This window comes from Salvelinus fontinalis, chromosome 34 (genome assembly GCF_029448725.1).
Source record: "Salvelinus fontinalis isolate EN_2023a chromosome 34, ASM2944872v1, whole genome shotgun sequence".
Lineage (NCBI taxonomy): Eukaryota > Metazoa > Chordata > Actinopteri > Salmoniformes > Salmonidae > Salvelinus > Salvelinus fontinalis.
In genome coordinates, this window is record NC_074698.1 from 38014362 (window position 1) to 38031861 (window position 17500).

General features: G+C 47.5%; 1 protein-coding gene across 4 annotated transcripts in view; it reads right to left on the bottom strand.

Moving 5' to 3' along the window:
- LOC129833837 (arf-GAP with dual PH domain-containing protein 1-like) overlaps positions 1 to 17500 on the bottom strand; it is a 42446-nt gene that overhangs the window by 18406 nt on the left and 6540 nt on the right. For 3 of the 4 annotated variants that reach the window (XM_055898664.1, XM_055898661.1, XM_055898662.1), the window contains exons 2-4: positions 15570 to 15700; positions 14576 to 14667; positions 3810 to 3892 (exon numbers count right to left, since the gene is read on the bottom strand). In XM_055898664.1, coding sequence (XP_055754639.1) covers positions 3810 to 3892; positions 14576 to 14664 — 172 coding nt within the window. In that variant the 5' untranslated portion in view covers positions 14665 to 14667; positions 15570 to 15700. Of the gene's footprint in view, positions 1 to 3809; positions 3893 to 14575; positions 14668 to 15349; positions 15409 to 15569; positions 15701 to 17500 lie in introns of those variants that run through there. The other variant, XM_055898663.1, reaches the window with a different exon arrangement.

The following is a 17500-nucleotide window of genomic DNA, read 5'->3' on the forward strand; positions in this document are numbered from 1 at the left end:
GGACATCTTGACTTGTTCAGTGTGACAGGGTCTAAGGTCAGATGTCTTGGCTCGTTCAGTGTGGCAGGGTCTACGGTCGGACATCTTGACTCGTTCAGTGTGACAGGGTCTACGGTCGGACATCTTGACTCGTTCAGTGTGACAGGGTCTACGGTCGGACATCTTGACTCGTTCAGTGTGGCAGGGTCTACGGTCGGACATCTTGGCTCGTTCAGTGTGACAGGGTCTACGGTCGGACGTCTTGACTCGTTCAGTGTGGCAGGGTCTACGGTCGGACGTCTTGACTCGTTCGGTGTGACAGGGTCTACGGTCAGATGTCTTGGCTCGTTCAGTGTGGCAGGGTCTACGGTCGGACATCTTGACTCGTTCAGTGTGACAGGGTCTACGGTCAGACATCTTGGCTCGTTCAGTGTGACAGGGTCTACGGTCGGACATCTTGGCCCGTTCAGTGTGACAGGGTCTACGGTCGGACATCTTGGCTCGTTCAGTGTGACAGGGTCTACGGTCAGATGTCTTGGCTCGTTCAGTGTGACAGGGTCTACGGCCAGACGTCTTGGCTCGTTCAGTGTGACAGGGTCTACGGTCGGACATCTTGACTCGTTCAGTGTGGCAGGGTCTACGGTCGGACATCTTGGCTCGTTCAGTGTGGCAGGGTCTAAGATCGGACATCTTGACTCGTTCAGTGTGGCAGGGTCTACGGTCGGACATCTTGACTCGTTCAGTGTGACAGGGTCTACGGTCGGACATCTTGACTCGTTTAGTGTGACAGGGTCTACGGTCGGACATCTTGACTCGTTCAGTGTGGCAGGGTCTACGGTCGGACATCTTGACTCGTTTAGTGTGGCAGGGTCTACGGTCGGACATCTTGACTCGTTCAGTGTGGCAGGGTCTACGGTCGGACATCTTGGCTCGTTCAGTGTGACAGGGTCTACGGTCAGACGTCTTGGCTCGTTCAGTGTGGCAGGGTCTACGGTCGGACATCTTGGCTCGTTCAGTATGACAGGGTCTACGGTCGGACATCTTGGCTCGTTCAGTGTGACAGGGTCTACGGTCGGACATCTTGACTCGTTCAGTGTGACAGGGTCTACGGTCAGACATCTTGGCTCGTTCAGTGTGACAGGGTCTACGGTCGGACATCTTGGCTCGTTCAGTGTGACAGGGTCTACGGTCGGACATCTTGGCTCGTTTAGTGTGACAGGGTCTACGGTCGGACATCTTGGCTCGTTCAGTGTGACAGGGTCTACGGTCGGACATCTTGGCTCGTTCAGTGTGACAGGGTCTACGGTCGGACATCTTGGCTCGTTCAGTGTGACAGGGTCTACGGTCGGACATCTTGGCTCGTTCAGTGTGACAGGTTCTGATTAAGTACCACTACGTGCGGTCGTAGGCTCGAACAAAGTTCTGTCAGTGTCACAATTTTTTCACCTTTTATCGTGTAGTGTGGTTGGTGGTACAAGACAATCCCGGTGACTTACCAATAGTTAGACGGCTGGCACTGAGTATGCACACAATAATACGATTATTGTGAAAAGTCAGATTATTATAATAATTTGATATAAATGTTTACATGCTGTGCAAGAAGAAGGATGTCCCTAATAATCTTGTTTATCAACACATCTGAAATCAGCAATCAAAATAAACGCTGTACCACAGCGACCATGTTATTTGGGGAAGCCTGTTTGATTCTGAGTATGGACATGCAGAGTTAGTATGGGAAAACTGCTTCTAAGATGTATACTTTCAGTTCACTCACACATAAGCATAGAGAGAGGCTTGTGCTGCACATGTGCAGATCAAACACTGCAGGTTAAGTAGCCTACGTCGGCTGATGTCACCAATCACAGAACTGAAGCAAATCATACAATCTGTTCAGGTTGATATCAAGGGAAATGTCCTGGAAGTAAGGAACACAAGTACTGCCTATATTCTTCCCTCCCTCCCTTTCTCCATCCTACATCCCCCTTCTTTCCTCCCTCTCTCCATCCCTCCCTCACTTCCTTCCTCCATCCCTCCCTCTCTTCCTTCCTTTCTCCATCCCTCCCTCTCTTCCTTCCTCTCTCCATCCCTCTCTTCCTTCCTTTCTTTCTCCATCCCTCCCTCTCTTCCTTCCTTTCTCCATCCCTCCCTCTCTTCCTTCCTTTCTCCACCCCTACATCCCCCTTCTTTCCTCCCTCTCTCCATCCCCCACCTCTTTCTCTTCATCCCTCCCTCCGTCTCTTCTTGGTGTAGTGATAAAGTCATCATGCTCTGAGAGAGAGAGAGAGAGAGAGAGAGAGAGAGAGAGAGAGAGAGAGAGAGAGAGAGAGAGAGAGAGAGAGAGAGAGAGAGAGAGAGAGAGAGAGAGAGAGAGAGAGAGAGAGAGAGAGAAACGGTGGATAGAGGGAAAAGGAGAGATGGGGTGAAAGGAAGCGAGAATGGGAGAAAATACGAGAGAGTGAAATAAAGATTAAGAGGAAATAGAGAGAAACAGAGAAACTAATATAGAGAGAAACAGAGACAGGTAGAGAGAAACAGAAGAACAGAGGGACAGAGAGACAGATAGAGGGAAACAGAGGAACAGAGAAACAGAGACAGATATAGATAGATACAGAGAAACAGAGAGACTAATATAGAGAGAAACAGAGAGAGAAACAGAAGAACAGAGACAGATAAAGAGATAGATAGAGAGAAACAGAGACAGATAGAGAGATAGAGAGAAACAGAGAGACTAATATACAGAGATAGATAGAGAGAAACAGAGACAGATAGAGAGATAGAGAGAAACAGAGAGACTAATATAGAGAGATAGATAGAGAGAAACAGAAGAACAGAGACAGATAAAGAGATAGATAGAGAGAAACAGAGAGAGGAACAAAGAGACAAATATAGAGGTAGATATAGAGAGAGGTAGATAGAGAGAGAGAAACAGAGAGACAGCTAGATAGATAGATAAACAGAGAGACAGAAAGAGAGAGAGATAGATAAACCCGGAACACACCCACCATTCAGCCACTGGCCCGATCCTGGTACAGCCACATGACTCTCTATAGTACCACTCGCGCTAACAGAGATCACATCAGACAGACTCCAGGTCAGATCTAACACCAGAGTCAGCTGAGACAAGAACCAGAGTCACTGAGAGTAGGAGTGTGAGTGGCCATGTTAAAGAGGTTTTGCTGACTTCTCCAGAGTCAGATTAACTTGTGGATACCATTTTTACGTATCTGCGCCCAGTATGTCATCATAGTAGAGGAAAGGACGACAATGTGGCGGTCGCTGAAGCGAGATGACAAGGCGGCACAAGGCTTATCCTATTATCGTCTCAAAGTAACAGCTCTTTACTGCTCATGTGGTCCTGAGATAACATGATGTAGGCATAGCAATGATAAAGCACATGAATGGAAAGAAGCACGAGAAAAAACTCTCAAAGTTGAATGGCATTTGATATTATTTGAATGGATTTCCAGGAAAGAGGGGGAACGTTGAGGTCTCTTTCTTTGTTCTCTCTCTTTCTTTCTTTGTTCTCTCTCTCTTTCCCACTCACTATTTCTCTCTTTCTCTCTTTCTTTCACTACTGATTGTATCAGCTGTTCAGCCTTAGAACGGCCATTATTCTCTGAGTGTGGAATGCAGGGGTGTTGAGGAGCACACTGTGGTGAGAGGATAAAGACAGAGAGAAAGGCTCAGGCTCATTCTGTCTGTGTGTGTATGGGTGTGTGTGTGTGTGTGTGGCTGTATGTGTGTGGCTGTGTGTGTGTGTGTGTATGCGAGCGTACTTGTTTGTATGCATATGTGCATGCGTTTGTGTGTGTGTGTGTACTCAGTCTTACCTGCAGAGTAAGGCTCCTGTCTCTCCACACACACAAACTCCTTCCTCTCGTATCTGGCTCTGATCCACTGTTCCCGAAGGAGCCTGCAGAAACAGGTGTTTGTTTACTATATTTACTGTGTTTATGCTTGAAAACATTCACTGTCAATAATGTCTCATTAACCAACATGGATGACAGATCAGAGTGGTGTTCATTAGGGAACGCAACTGAAAATGTATTGCCACGGTACACAAAAATAAGTATTTGTTATTGGACCAGTCCAGAGAGTTCCTCCCTGTTTCAGTCCGTTTGGTACCTAATGAACACAACCCTGGAGTTCTCATCCAGTGAGTGTATAATGGTGTACTTTTCTTTTAAATATTTTAAATATTATATTGCTCCTCTGCCCTGTCAAATCATCAGGATTGCCAAGTCAAAATATTTTTATTACAGAAATGATTGGAATGGACGGTCACCCATAAAAATACTTTGACACCCTTCTCTTCAATTCACCTCTGTCTCGCTCTGAATTTATCATTCCCATTTCACGCCTTCTTCCCTCCCTCCCTTCCTCCCCCTGCCTTCCTCCCTCCCTTCCTCCCCCTGCCTTCCTCCCTCCATCACCACCCTTGTCTTTCAACACTTTCGCTCACTCTATCTCTCTCTTCTCTTTTTCTGTCTTATCAGTAATCCGTCTTAAAATGCACACAGGCAACATGAACAAACACAAACGTATAAAGCCTGAGACTGTGTGTGTTTGTTTGCTCTGTCTCTCTCTCTTGTGTATTCTACTCGTTCTAGTCTCTCTACCACACCTCACCAACCCTCCTCTCCTCTCTCTTGTGTATTCTACTCGTTCTAGTCTCTCTACCACACCTCATCAATCCTCCTCTCTTCTCTCTGGTGTATTCTACTCTTTCTAGTCTCTCTACCACACCTCACCAGCCCTCCTCTCCTCTCTCTTGTGTATTCTACTCGTTCTAGTCTCTCTACCACACCTCATCAACCCTCCTCTCCTCTCTCTTGTGTATTCTACTCTTTCTAGTCTCTCTACCACACCTCACCAACCCTCCTCTCCTCTCTCTGGTGTATTCTTCCAAGACGGCGTAGCAGTGTAGACGTCTTTGTCCTGTCGTGTCCCGTGTCCCTTGTATATATCTTTTTACATCTTTTTCTTCGCATATCTTTTAAAAATACTTTCTTAAACCTCAACCTCTAAATACTCTCCTGCAACCCGCCTCACCCAATGTGGCGTGGATCTGCTTTTTTCTAAAGTATTTCTATTTACTTCTGATCTGGAATCCATCTACTGAAGATAGCCAGCTAACTGCCTACCAGCTATCAGTTAGCAAACCATTGCTAGCGGTCATCAGCTAACCTTTAGCTCGGAAAGCTCTCACTAGTTCGAACAACGTGACTATAACCAGAGCATAACGGACCTATTTCTCTCCATTTCCCCGGATTCCTACCGCAAACTCTGAACATTTTCATCTGGATCTTCGCAACTAGCTAACCACAATCCCGGGTGACCACTCCTGGCTAGCGTTTCCATCCCGGAGCAGGCACCGGAGCAGGCACCAATTAGCCTGAAGCTAATTGGCTAGGGCTCCTGTGCTACCACTGAAGCCCACTCCTGGGCTACAAGACCCGGACCCATTTACTGCCGGTACGGAGCACGGAACCCCGCCTATCCTCTACGACTGGAATACCGACATAATCTGCCCGGGGACTCCAACAGGCCCCTCAGGCGTGACGCCCGCTGAAGGCCCATTCTGCTAACCTACTAGGCCTGTTAGCTACCTAGAGCTACCTGGAACCCTACTAATTCCACGACTGGTCTATCGACGTCACCGCACGAAGAGGCAAAAACAGACTTCCCCCCCATCGCGACGTCCCCCAAAGGCTAACTTGCCTGCCCCGGTCTGCTAACTGCTAGCTTATCTTGCAGCTAGCGCAGCCAGGAAGCTAGCACCAGTTAGCAAACACAACTCTACAATTCACAACCTCTCTTTCGCCATCGCTATCCGGCTTGGATTCTCTGTCGACACGACCACGTCTGGTTTGCAGACGTGCCCTCAACCGGTGCCCTCAACCGGCCTCCGTCTGAGCAGACCCCCTCCGTCTGAGCAGACCACCCCCCCGGGCTACTAACTTTAAACGCGTGCTAGCTTAGTGGAGGCCTCACTACTCCATCTACGGCTGCCCCCTGGACACTATGATCACTTGGCTACATAGCTGATGCCTGCTTGACTGTCCATTAATTCACGGTACTCCATTCTGTTTATTTGTGTTTTATCTGTCGGCTCTGTGCCTTAACTCAGGATCTGTGTGTAGTTAATCCGACCCTCTCTGCCCAGTCGTCGCCATTTTTACCTTCTGTTGCTGTGTTAGCTGACTAGCTGCTGTTATCTCACCTGCTGTTTTAGCTAGCTCTCCCAATCATGACCTGCAATCACTTTATGCCTTATTGTATGTCTCTCTCAAATATCAATATGCCTTGCATACTGTTGTTCAGGCTAGTTATCATTGTTTTGGTTTGCAATGGACCCCGTAGTTCCACTCTCCGTACCTCTGATACCTCCTTTGTCCCACCCCCCACACATGCGGTGACCTCACCCATTGAGACCAGCATGTCCAGAGATACAACCTCTCTTATCATCACCCAGTGCCTGGGCTTGCCTCCGCTGTACCCGTGCCCCACCATACCCTGGTCTGCACATTATGCCCAGAATCTATCCTACCACGCCCATAAATCTGCTCCTTTTATTCCTTGTCCCCAACGCTCTAGGCGACCAGTTTTGATAGCCTTTAGCCGCACCCTCATCCTACTACTCCTCTGTTCCTCGGGTGATGTGGAGGTAAACCCAGGCCCTGCATGTCCCCAGTCACCCTCATTTGTTGACTTCTGTGATCGAAAAAGCCTTGGCCTCATGCATGTCAACATCAGAAGCCTCCTCCCTAAGTTTGCCTTACTCACCGCTTTAGCACACTCTGCCAACCCTGATGTCCTTGCCGTGTCTGAATCCTGGCTTAGGAAGGCCACCAAAAACTCTGAGATTTCCATACCCAACTATAACACTTTCCGTCAAGATAGAACTGCCAAAGGGGGAGGAGTTGCAATCTACTGCAGAGATAGCCTGCAAAGTTCTGTCATACTTTCCAAGTCTATGCCCAAACAGTTCGAACTTCTAATTTTAAAAATTAATCTCTCCAGAAAAAGTCTCTCACTGTTGCCGCCTGCTACCGACCCCCCTCAGCTCCCAGCTGTGCCCTGGACACCATCTGTGAATTGATCGCTCCCCATCTAGCTTCAGAGTTTGTTCTGTTAGGTGACCTAAACTGGGATATGCTTAACACCCCGGCAGTCCTACAATCTAAGCTTGATGCCCTCAATCTCACACAAATCATCAAGGAACCCACCAGGTACAACCCTAAATCCGTAAACATGGGCACCCTAATAGACATTATCCTGACCAACTTGCCCTCCAAATACACCTCTGCTGTCTTCAATCAAGATCTCAGCGATCACTGCCTCATTGCCTGTATCCGCCACGGGTCCACGGTCAAACGACCACCCCTCATCACTGTCAAACGCTCCCTGAAACACTTCTGCGAGCAGGCCTTTCTAATCGACCTGGCCCGGGTACCCTGGAAGGATATTGACCTCATCCCGTCAGTTGAGGATGCCTGGTCATTCTTTAAAAGTTACTTCCTCACCATATTAGACAAGCATGCTCCGTTCAAAAAATGCAGAACCAAGAACAGATATAGCCCTTGGTTCACTCCAGACCTGACTGCCCTCGACCAGCACAAAAACATCCTGTGGCGAACTGCAATAGCATCGAAGAGCCCCCGTGATATGCAACTGTTCAGGGAAGTCAGGAACCAATACACGCAGTCAGTCAGGAAAGCAAAGGCCAGCTTTTTCAAGCAGAAATTTGCATCCTGTAGCTCTAACTCCAAAAAGTTCTGGGATACTGTAAAGTCCATGGAAAACAAGAGCACCTCCTCCCAGCTGCCCACTGCACTGAGGCTAGATAACACGGTCACCACTGATAAGTCCGTGATAATCGAAAACTTCAACAAACATTTCTCAATGGCTGGCCATGCCTTCCACCTGGCGACTCCAACCTTGGCCAACAGCCCCGCCCCCCCCGCTGCTACTCGCCCAAGCCTCCCCAGCTTCTCCTTTACCCATATCCAGATAGCAGATGTTCTGAAAGAGCTGGAAAACCTGGACCCATACAAATCAGCTGGGCTTGACAATCTGGACCCCCTATTTCTGAAACTGTCCACCGCCATTGTGGCACCCCCTATTACCAGCCTGTTCAACCTCTCCTTCGTATCATCTGAGATCCCCAAGGATTGGAAAGCTGCCGCTGTCATCCCCCTCTTCAAAGGGGGAGACACCCTGGACCGAAACTGTTACAGACCTATATCCATCCTGCCCTGCCTAGCTAAGGTCTTCGAAAGCCAAGTCAACAAACAGATCACTGACCATCTCGAATCCCACCGTACCTTCTCCGCTGTGCAATCCGGTTTCCGAGCCGGTCACGGGTGCACCTCAGCCACGCTCAAGGTACTAAACAATATCATAACCGCCATCGATAAAAGACATTACTGTGCAGCCGTCTTCATCGACCTGGCCAAGGCTTTCGACTCTGTCAATCACCATATTCTTATCGGCAGACTCAATAGCCTCGGTTTTTCTAATGACTGCCTTGCCTGGTTCACCAACTACTTTGCAGACAGAGTTCAGTGTGTCAAATCGGAGGGCATGTTGTCCGGTCCTCTGGCAGTCTCTATGGGGGTACCACAGGGTTCAATTCTCGGGCCGACTCTTTTCTCTGTATACATCAATGATGTTGCTCTTGCTGCGGGTGATTCCCTGATCCACCTCTACGCAGACGACACCATTCTGTATACTTCCAGCCCTTCCCTGGACACTGTGCTATCTAACCTCCAAACGAGCTTCAATGCCATACAACACTCCTTCCGTGGCCTCCAACTGCTCTTAAACGCTAGTAAAACCAAATGCATGCTTTTCAACCGCTCGCTGCCTGCACCCGCACGCCCGACTAGCATCACCACCCTGGACGGTTCCGACCTAGAATATGTGGACATCTATAAGTACCTAGGTGTGTGGCTAGACTGCAAACTCTCCTTCCAGACTCATATCAAACATCTCCAATCCAAAATCAAATCTAGAGTCGGCTTTCTATTCCGGAACAAAGCCTCCTTCACTCACGCCGCCAAACTTACCCTAGTAAAACTGACTATCCTACCGATCCTCGACTTCGGCGATGTCATCTACAAAATAGCTTCCAATACTCTACTCAGCAAACTGGATGCAGTTTATCACAGTGCCATTCGTTTTGTTACTAAAGCACCTTATACGACCCACCACTGCGACCTGTATGCCCTAGTCGGCTGGCCCTCGCTACATGTTCGTCGTCAGACCCACTGGCTCCAGGTCATCTACAAGGCTATGCTAGGTAAAGTGCCGCCTTATCTCAGTTCACTGGTCACGATGGCTACACCCACCCGTAGCACGCGCTCCAGCAGGTGTATCTCACTGATCATCCCTAAAGCCAAAACCTCATTTGGACGCCTTTCCTTCCAGTTCTCTGCTGCCTGCGACTGGAACGAATTGCAAAAATCTCTGAAGTTGGAGACTTTTATCTCCCTCAACAACTTTAAAAATCTGCTATCCGAGCAGCTAACCGATCGCTGCAGCTGTACATAGTCCATCTGTAAACTACCCACCCAATTTACCTACCTCACCCCCATACTGCTTTTATTTATTTACTTTTCTGCTCTTTTGCACACCAGTATCTCTTCTTGCACATGATCATCTGATGATTTATCACTCCAGTGTTAATCTGCTAAATTGTAATTATTCGATTTATTGCCTACCTCATGCCTTTTGCACACATTGTATATAGATTCTCTTTTTTCTAACATGTTATTGCCTTGTCTATTGTTTACTCCATGTGTAACTCTGTGTTGTTGTCTGTTCACACTGCTATGCTTTATCTTGGCCAGGTTGCAGTTGCAAATGAGAACTTGTTCTCAACTAGCCTACCTGGTTAAATAAAGGTGAAATAAAAATAAAAAATAAATAAATTCTACTCTTTCTAGTCTCTCTACCACACCTCATCAACCCTCCTCTCCTCTCTATTGTGTATTCTACTCATTCTAGTCTCTCTACCACACCTCACCATCCTCCTCTCCTCTCTCTTGTGTATTCTACTCTTTCTAGTCTCTCTACCACACCTCATCAACCCTCCTCTCCTCTCTCTTGTGTATTCTATTCGTTCTAGTATCTCTACCACACCTCATCAACCCTCCTCTCCTCTCTTTGGTCTATTCTACTCTTTCTAGTCTCTCTACCACACCTCATCAACTCTCCTCTCCTCTCTCTTGTGTATTCTATTCGTTCTAGTCTCTCTACCACACCTCATCAACCCTCCTCTCCTCTCTTTGGTGTATTCTACTCGTTCTAGTCTCTCTACCACACCTCATCAACCCTCCTCTCCTCTCTTTGGTGTATTCTACTCTTTCTAGTCTCTCTACCACACCTCACCATCCTCCTCTCCTCTCTCTTGTGTATTCTACTCTTTCTAGTCTCTCTACCACACCTCATCAACCCTCCGTTCCTCTCTCTTGTGTATTCTACTCTTTCTAGTCTCTCTACCACACCTCATCAACCCTCCTCTCCTCTCTCTGGTGTATTCTACTCTTTCTAGTCTCTCTACCACACCTCATCAACCCTCCTCTCCTCTCTCTGGTGTATTCTACTCTTTCTAGTCTCTCTACCACACCTCATCATCCTCCTCTCTTCTCTCTGGTGTATTCTACTCGTTCTAGTCTCTCTACCACACCTCACCATCCTCCTCTCCTCTCTCTGGTGTATTCTACTCTTTCTAGTCTCTCTACCACACCTCACCTTCCTCCTCTCCTCTCTCTTGTGTATTCTACTCTTTCTAGTCTTTCTACCACACCTCACCATCCTCCTCTCCTCTCTCTGGTGTATTCTACTCGTTCTAGTCTCTCTACCACACCTCATCAACCCTCATCTCCTCTCTCTGGTGTATTCTAATTGTTCTAGTCTCTCTACCACACCTCATCAACCCTCCTCTCCTCTCTCTTGTGTATTCTACTCTTTCTAGTCTCTCTACCACACCTCACCATCCTCCTCTCCTCTCTCTTGTGTATTCTACTCGTTCTAGTCTTTCTACCACACCTCACCATCCTCCTCTCCTCTCTCTGGTGTATTCTACTCTTTCTAGTCTCTCTACCACACCTCATCACCCTCCTCTCCTCTCTCTTGTGTATTCTACTCGTTCTAGTCTCTCTACCACACCTCATCAACCCTCCTCTCCTCTCTCTTGTGTATTCTACTCTTTCTAGTCTCTCTACCACACCTCATCAACCCTCCTCTCCTCTCTATTGTGTATTCTATTCGTTCTAGTCTCTCTACCACACCTCATCAACCCTCCTCTCCTCTCTTTGGTGTATTCTACTCATTCTAGTCTCTCTACCACACCTCATCAACCCTCCTCTCCTCTCTTTGGTGTATTCTACTCTTTCTAGTCTCTCTACCACACCTCAACATCCTCCTCTCCTCTCTCTTGTGTATTGTACTCTTTCTAGTCTCTCTACCACACCTCATCAACCCTCCTCTACTATCGCTTGTGTATTCTACTCGTTCTAGTCTCTCTACCACACCTCATCAACCCTCCTCTCCTCTCTTTGGTGTATTCTACTCTTTCTAGTCTCTCTACCACACCTCAACATCCTCCTTTCCTCTCTCTTGTGTATTGTACTCTTTCTAGTCTCTCTACCACACCTCACCATCCTCCTCTCCTCTCTCTTGTGTATTCTACTCTTTCTAGTCTCTCTACCACACCTCACCAACCCTCCTCTCCTCTCTCTTGTGTATTCTACTCTTTCTAGTCTCTCTACCACACCTCATCAACCCTCCTCTCCTCTCTCTTGTGTATTCTACTCTTTCTAGTCTCTCTACCACACCTCACCATTCTCCTCTCCTCTCTCTGGTGTATTCTACTCGTTCTAGTCTCTCTACCACACCTCATCATCCTCCTCTCTTCTCTCTGGTGTATTCTACTCGTTCTAGTCTCTCTACCACACCTCATCAACCTTCCTCTCCTCTCTCTGGTGTATTCTACTCGTTCTAGTCTCTCTACCACACCTCACCATCCTCCTCTCCTCTCTCTGGTGTATTCTACTCTTTCTAGTCTCTCTACCACACCTCACCATCCTCCTCTCCTCTCTCTGGTGTATTCTACTCATTCTAGTCTCTCTACCACACCTCACCACCCTCCTCTCCTCTCTCTTGTGTATTCTACTCTTTCTAGTCTCTCTACCACACCTTATCAACCCTCCTCTCCTCTTGTGTATTCTACTCATTCTAGTCTCTCTACCACACCTCATCAACCCTCCTCTCCTCTCTCTTGTGTATTCTACTCGTTCTAGTCTCTCTACCACACCTCATCAACCCTCCTCTCCTCTCTATTGTGTATTCTACTCGTTCTAGTCTCTCTGCCACACCTCACCACCCTCCTCTCCTCTCTCTGGTGTATTCTACTCTTTCTAGTCTCTCTACCACACCTCATCAACCCTCCTCTCCTCTCTCTTGTGTATTCTACTCGTTCTAGTCTCTCTACCACACCTCATCAACCCTCCTCTCCTCTCTATTGTGTATTCTATTCGTTCTAGTCTCTCTACCACACCTCATCAACCCTCCTCTCCTCTCTTTGGTGTATTCTACTCGTTCTAGTCTCTCTACCACACCTCATCAACCCTCCTCTCCTCTCTTTGGTGTATTCTACTCTTTCTAGTCTCTCTACCACACCTCACCATCCTCCTCTCCTCTCTCTTGTGTATTCTACTCTTTCTAGTCTCTCTACCACACCTCATCAACCCTCCTCTCCTCTCTCTTGTGTATTCTACTCGTTCTAGTCTCTCTGCCACACCTCACCACCCTCCTCTCCTCTCTCTTGTGTATTGTACTCTTTCTAGTCTCTCTACCACACCTCATCAACCCTCCTCTCCTCTCTCTTGTGTATTCTACTCGTTCTAGTCTCTCTGCCACACCTCACCACCCTCCTCTCCTCTCTCTGGTGTATTCTACTCTTTCTAGTCTCTCTACCACACCTCATCAACCCTCCTCTCCTCTCGCTTGTGTATTCTACTCTTTCTAGTCTCTCTACCACACCTCACCATCCTCCTCTCCTCTCTCTGGTGTATTCTACTCGTTCTAGTCTCTCTCTCTTCTCTCTCTAAATCCAATGACACTTTGAAATGTTTTTCTGATTTTACATTGAATTCACGTTAGTTGACACCTCAACCAAATGTAAATCAATACTAGACGTTGAACTGACGTCTGTGCCCAGTGGGACTGTTACCCCCCAGGAGAACCAGGCTGAGGACTCCATTTGGAAGGGTACTGTCAACACTTGGGCCATTATCTTACATCCGGTAGCGTCACTCCTACACTCGTCTCTCAACCAGAGCAAGCGGAATCCTCGAGCGATCTGACGTAAGACAGTGAATGCACTGTGGCTGCATTCCAAACTGTTGCCTTTCCTCTGGCCTCTGCCATTGATGACTAAACATTGCACACATGAAAGGAGGAATAGGTATATATAAGGGTGGTTCCTGTATAGGTAACCAACATCTGGTAAGGGTTCTACCTCCATAACTCTACGTGGAGCTTCCTCCAGATGACTATAACACATTTAGTCTTTGAGAAGTTGTCATTTTACAGGTGTGCCAATGAGAAACCCACAAGTTTAAAGTTGGTCATGTTTGGTGAAGTTTGTGTTATGTTACAGTGTTTAGAGGGCCACTGAGAGGAGCGGTCACACAGACAGAGGGTGACCCAGCTGAGCGAACTGGATCATGGCATGAAGGGGTGGGTGGTTAGGCCAGAGGTCTATGTGTGTTGGATAGTTGTAGGGCCAGGGACCAAGACACTTACTGGCAGTCTGTGTGTGTGGGACGGTAGTAGGGCCAGGGACCAAGAGACTTACTGGCAGTCTGTTTGTGTTGGACGGTTGTAGGGCCAGGGACCAAGACACTTACTGGCAGTCTGTGTGTGTTGGACGGTAGTAGGGCCAGGGACCAAGAGACTTACTGGCAGTCTGTTTGTGTTGGATAGTTGTAGGGCCAGGGACCAAGACACTTACTGGCAGTCTGTGTGTGTTGGACGGTAGTAGGGCCAGGGACCAAGACACTTACTGGCAGTCTGTGTGTGTTGGACGGTAGTAGGGCCAGGGACCAAGACACTTACTGGCAGTCTGTGTGTGTTGGATGGTTGTAGGGCCAGGGGACCAAGACACTTACTGGCAGTCTGTGTGTGTTGGACGGTAGTAGGGCCAGGGACCAAGACACTTACTGGCAGTCTGTGTGTGTTGGACGGTAGTAGGGCCAGGAACCATGACACTTACTGGCAGTCTGTGTGTGTTGGACGGTAGCAGGGCCAGGGACCAACACACTTACTGGCAGTCTGTGTGTGTGGGACGGTAGTAGGGCCAGGGACCAAGACACTTACTGGCAGTCTGTGTGTGTTGGACGGTAGCAGGGCCAGGGACCAAGACACTTACTGGCAGTCTGTGTGTGTTGGACGGTAGCAGGGCCAGGGACCAACACACTTACTGGCAGTCTGTGTGTGTGGGACGGTAGTAGGGCCAGGGACCAAGACACTTACTGGCAGTCTGTGTGTGTTGGACGGTAGCAGGGCCAGGGACCAAGACACTTACTGGCAGTCTGTGTGTGTGGGACGGTAGTAGAAAACAGGCACCTTCTGTTCATATTTGGCTTTAGCAGCATCGTTGCCGTTGGACGCCATAAACTACAATCACAGAGAGAAAGAGATGTTTCATGAGCTGGGTTTCACTCACACACACACTCATGCATACATGCACATACATACACATACACACACTGTGCTGGCATGCACACAAGATCAATACCAAACCTTGACACCTCCCCCTTTATCTCTGGTCTCCCACCCCTTTTTCTCTCATTCTGCCCTCCTTCAACTCATTTAGTCTCCATCTCCCTTCTTTCCCTTCCTCCATTAATCACCTGCCAGAATTAGGGCTGGGAGGCTGTCCTCACAACACTGCCACCCATACACACACACACAAACACACCATACAAACACAAATACAAACACAAACACAAACACACACACACAAACACACCATACAAACACAAATACAAACACAAACACAGACACAAACCCAACACACCACACATACACACACACACACACACACACACACACACACACACACACACACACACACACACACACACACACACACACACACACACACACACACACACACACACACACCACACAAACCTAAATACAAACACATACACAACACACCACACAAACACAAACACAGACACACACACACACACACACACAACACACCACACAAACACACACACAAGCACACCACACAAACACACACCACACAAACACACACACACAGACAGAACCAATGGCAAACTCAAATCACCTCTACCTCTGCATCACTCCATGGGTCCAGCAGGACAGACTCACCTCTACCTCTGCATCACTCCATGGGTCCAGCAGAACAGACTCACCTCTACCTCTGCACCACTCCATGGGTCCAGCAGGACAGACTCACCTCTACCTCTGCATCACTCCATGGATCCAGCAGAACAGACTCACCTCTACCTCTGCATCACTCCATGGATCCAGCAGAACAGACTCACCTCTACCTCTGCATCACTCCATGGGTCCAGCAGGACAGACTTGACTTTGCTGATCTGGGAGATGTTTCTATGGAGACCCGAGCAGCTCTGACACACAAACACACCCAGGGTGTAGGACGCCCACTCCGGGTCTGAAAAACACACACACACACACACACACACACACACACACACACACACACACACACACACACACACACACACACACACGCACACACACACACACACACACACACACACACACAGAGAGAGAGAGAAGACATGTATACACGCACACAGGAAACACCCTTAGCAACAATGACAGTACTAGAAATGAGGAAGTTCATTTCAAGGCTGCCTCAGACTAACAGAGACAGAACAGGCCACTACTACCATGGCATGGTTACCACAGACCTCTAAACTGATATCTTAAAGGTCCAATGCAGCCGCTTTTATTTCAATATCATAGCATTTCTGTGAATCTATTAAGTATCTTACTGTGATTGTTTTCAATTAAAATGGTCAAAAGGAACCAAAATAGCTTCTTAACAAAGAGCAATTTCTCAAGCAAGAGTTTTGCTAGGAATGTCTGGGAGTGGTCTGAGTGGAGAGGGGAAAACTAACTGTTATTGGCAGAGGTTTAAAACTCTATTTCTTATTGGTCTAACTAATTGTGATGTCACCAGGCAGGCCAAAACTCCATACCACCAAAACTTCCTGAAATTTCAGCCGGTCTTTTCAAACAGCTCTAAAACGAAAAGGACATTATCATCATTTTAATTGAAGTATTATTCCAACCGCATAGTGTGTAAATATATAGATGAAACACAGGAAAATGACTGCACTGGGCCTTATAGTTCTAGTTCTCATTGAGCCCAGTGATAATCTATGTCTGCTACTTCCTGTCTGCATCTACACTATCTTCATAGTAAATAAATAAGTACAACACTGCTACAAGAAGAAGCATTTATTGGTTGAGAAGATAATATGTTGAAAGCTTGAGATTTGTTGAATAAATTGTTTCTGTCATACAGTGACAAAGAGAGTTTGTATAAAAAAGATGGAGGACAGTCTCTGTGCAAACAAATTGAGCTAATGAGGTAAAGGATCCCCAGCTCATTTCCAGAGTGGCTTCATAGTATCCACTGGTCATGAATCAGACCATTAGCACTCCCGTCAGAGTGTCTGGCTTAACGTCTGCTATTACGAGACTGTCCTCCTGTGGGGGCTGGTGTCGGGAGGGAAGGGAGGGTGGTTCTCCTATGTGTCTGATAATTGTGGGGGAAGGGGGGGGGGGCAGAAGGCGTGACGGAGTCTATCAGACACCACGGAGTCTCACCTTGAGTCATCGTTATGGGGTAGCATTTCCCACAGACACTATATGTGGCTCAACGCTGCTCCTGACATAGACACCAGAAACAAACAGTTTGGGAGGAATCCCTGAATATATTTACTGATCGCATCTGGTGTAGCAACTGAACTTCAGCAGGCCTCTTATGCCTGCTACTGACAGAGGAGTATGAAGAGAACACATACCTTTCCTTTCTGGGATGAATAACATATTGATATGCCGAGGCAATTGTACAGCAAAAGAAGTGTTTCTCGCTAGGACCAGATGTGAATCTATTGCTTCATACAGACAGTATTTGGTGACCTCAATCAACAAAACCTGCAACCTGCTGTAACAAGATATGATATAACTTCCTGTAAGTATTTTTCCTAAATAGACTCTGATGTGGCTCCGTATGTTTGCATGAAATGTAGCTTTAATACAAGGGAGCCAAGAAAGAGTGATGTGAAGCACATTCTAGTGTCATTCTCGGCCTTTAGGGCCTATATTCTGTTTTACAGTCTGTCCCCAACATCAGCACAGGTCGCAGTAAGTTCAACCTAAACTGGAAAAGGCAGAGTCTGTGGTCAAAATATGATGAAAGCAACAGAAGACTAGAAGA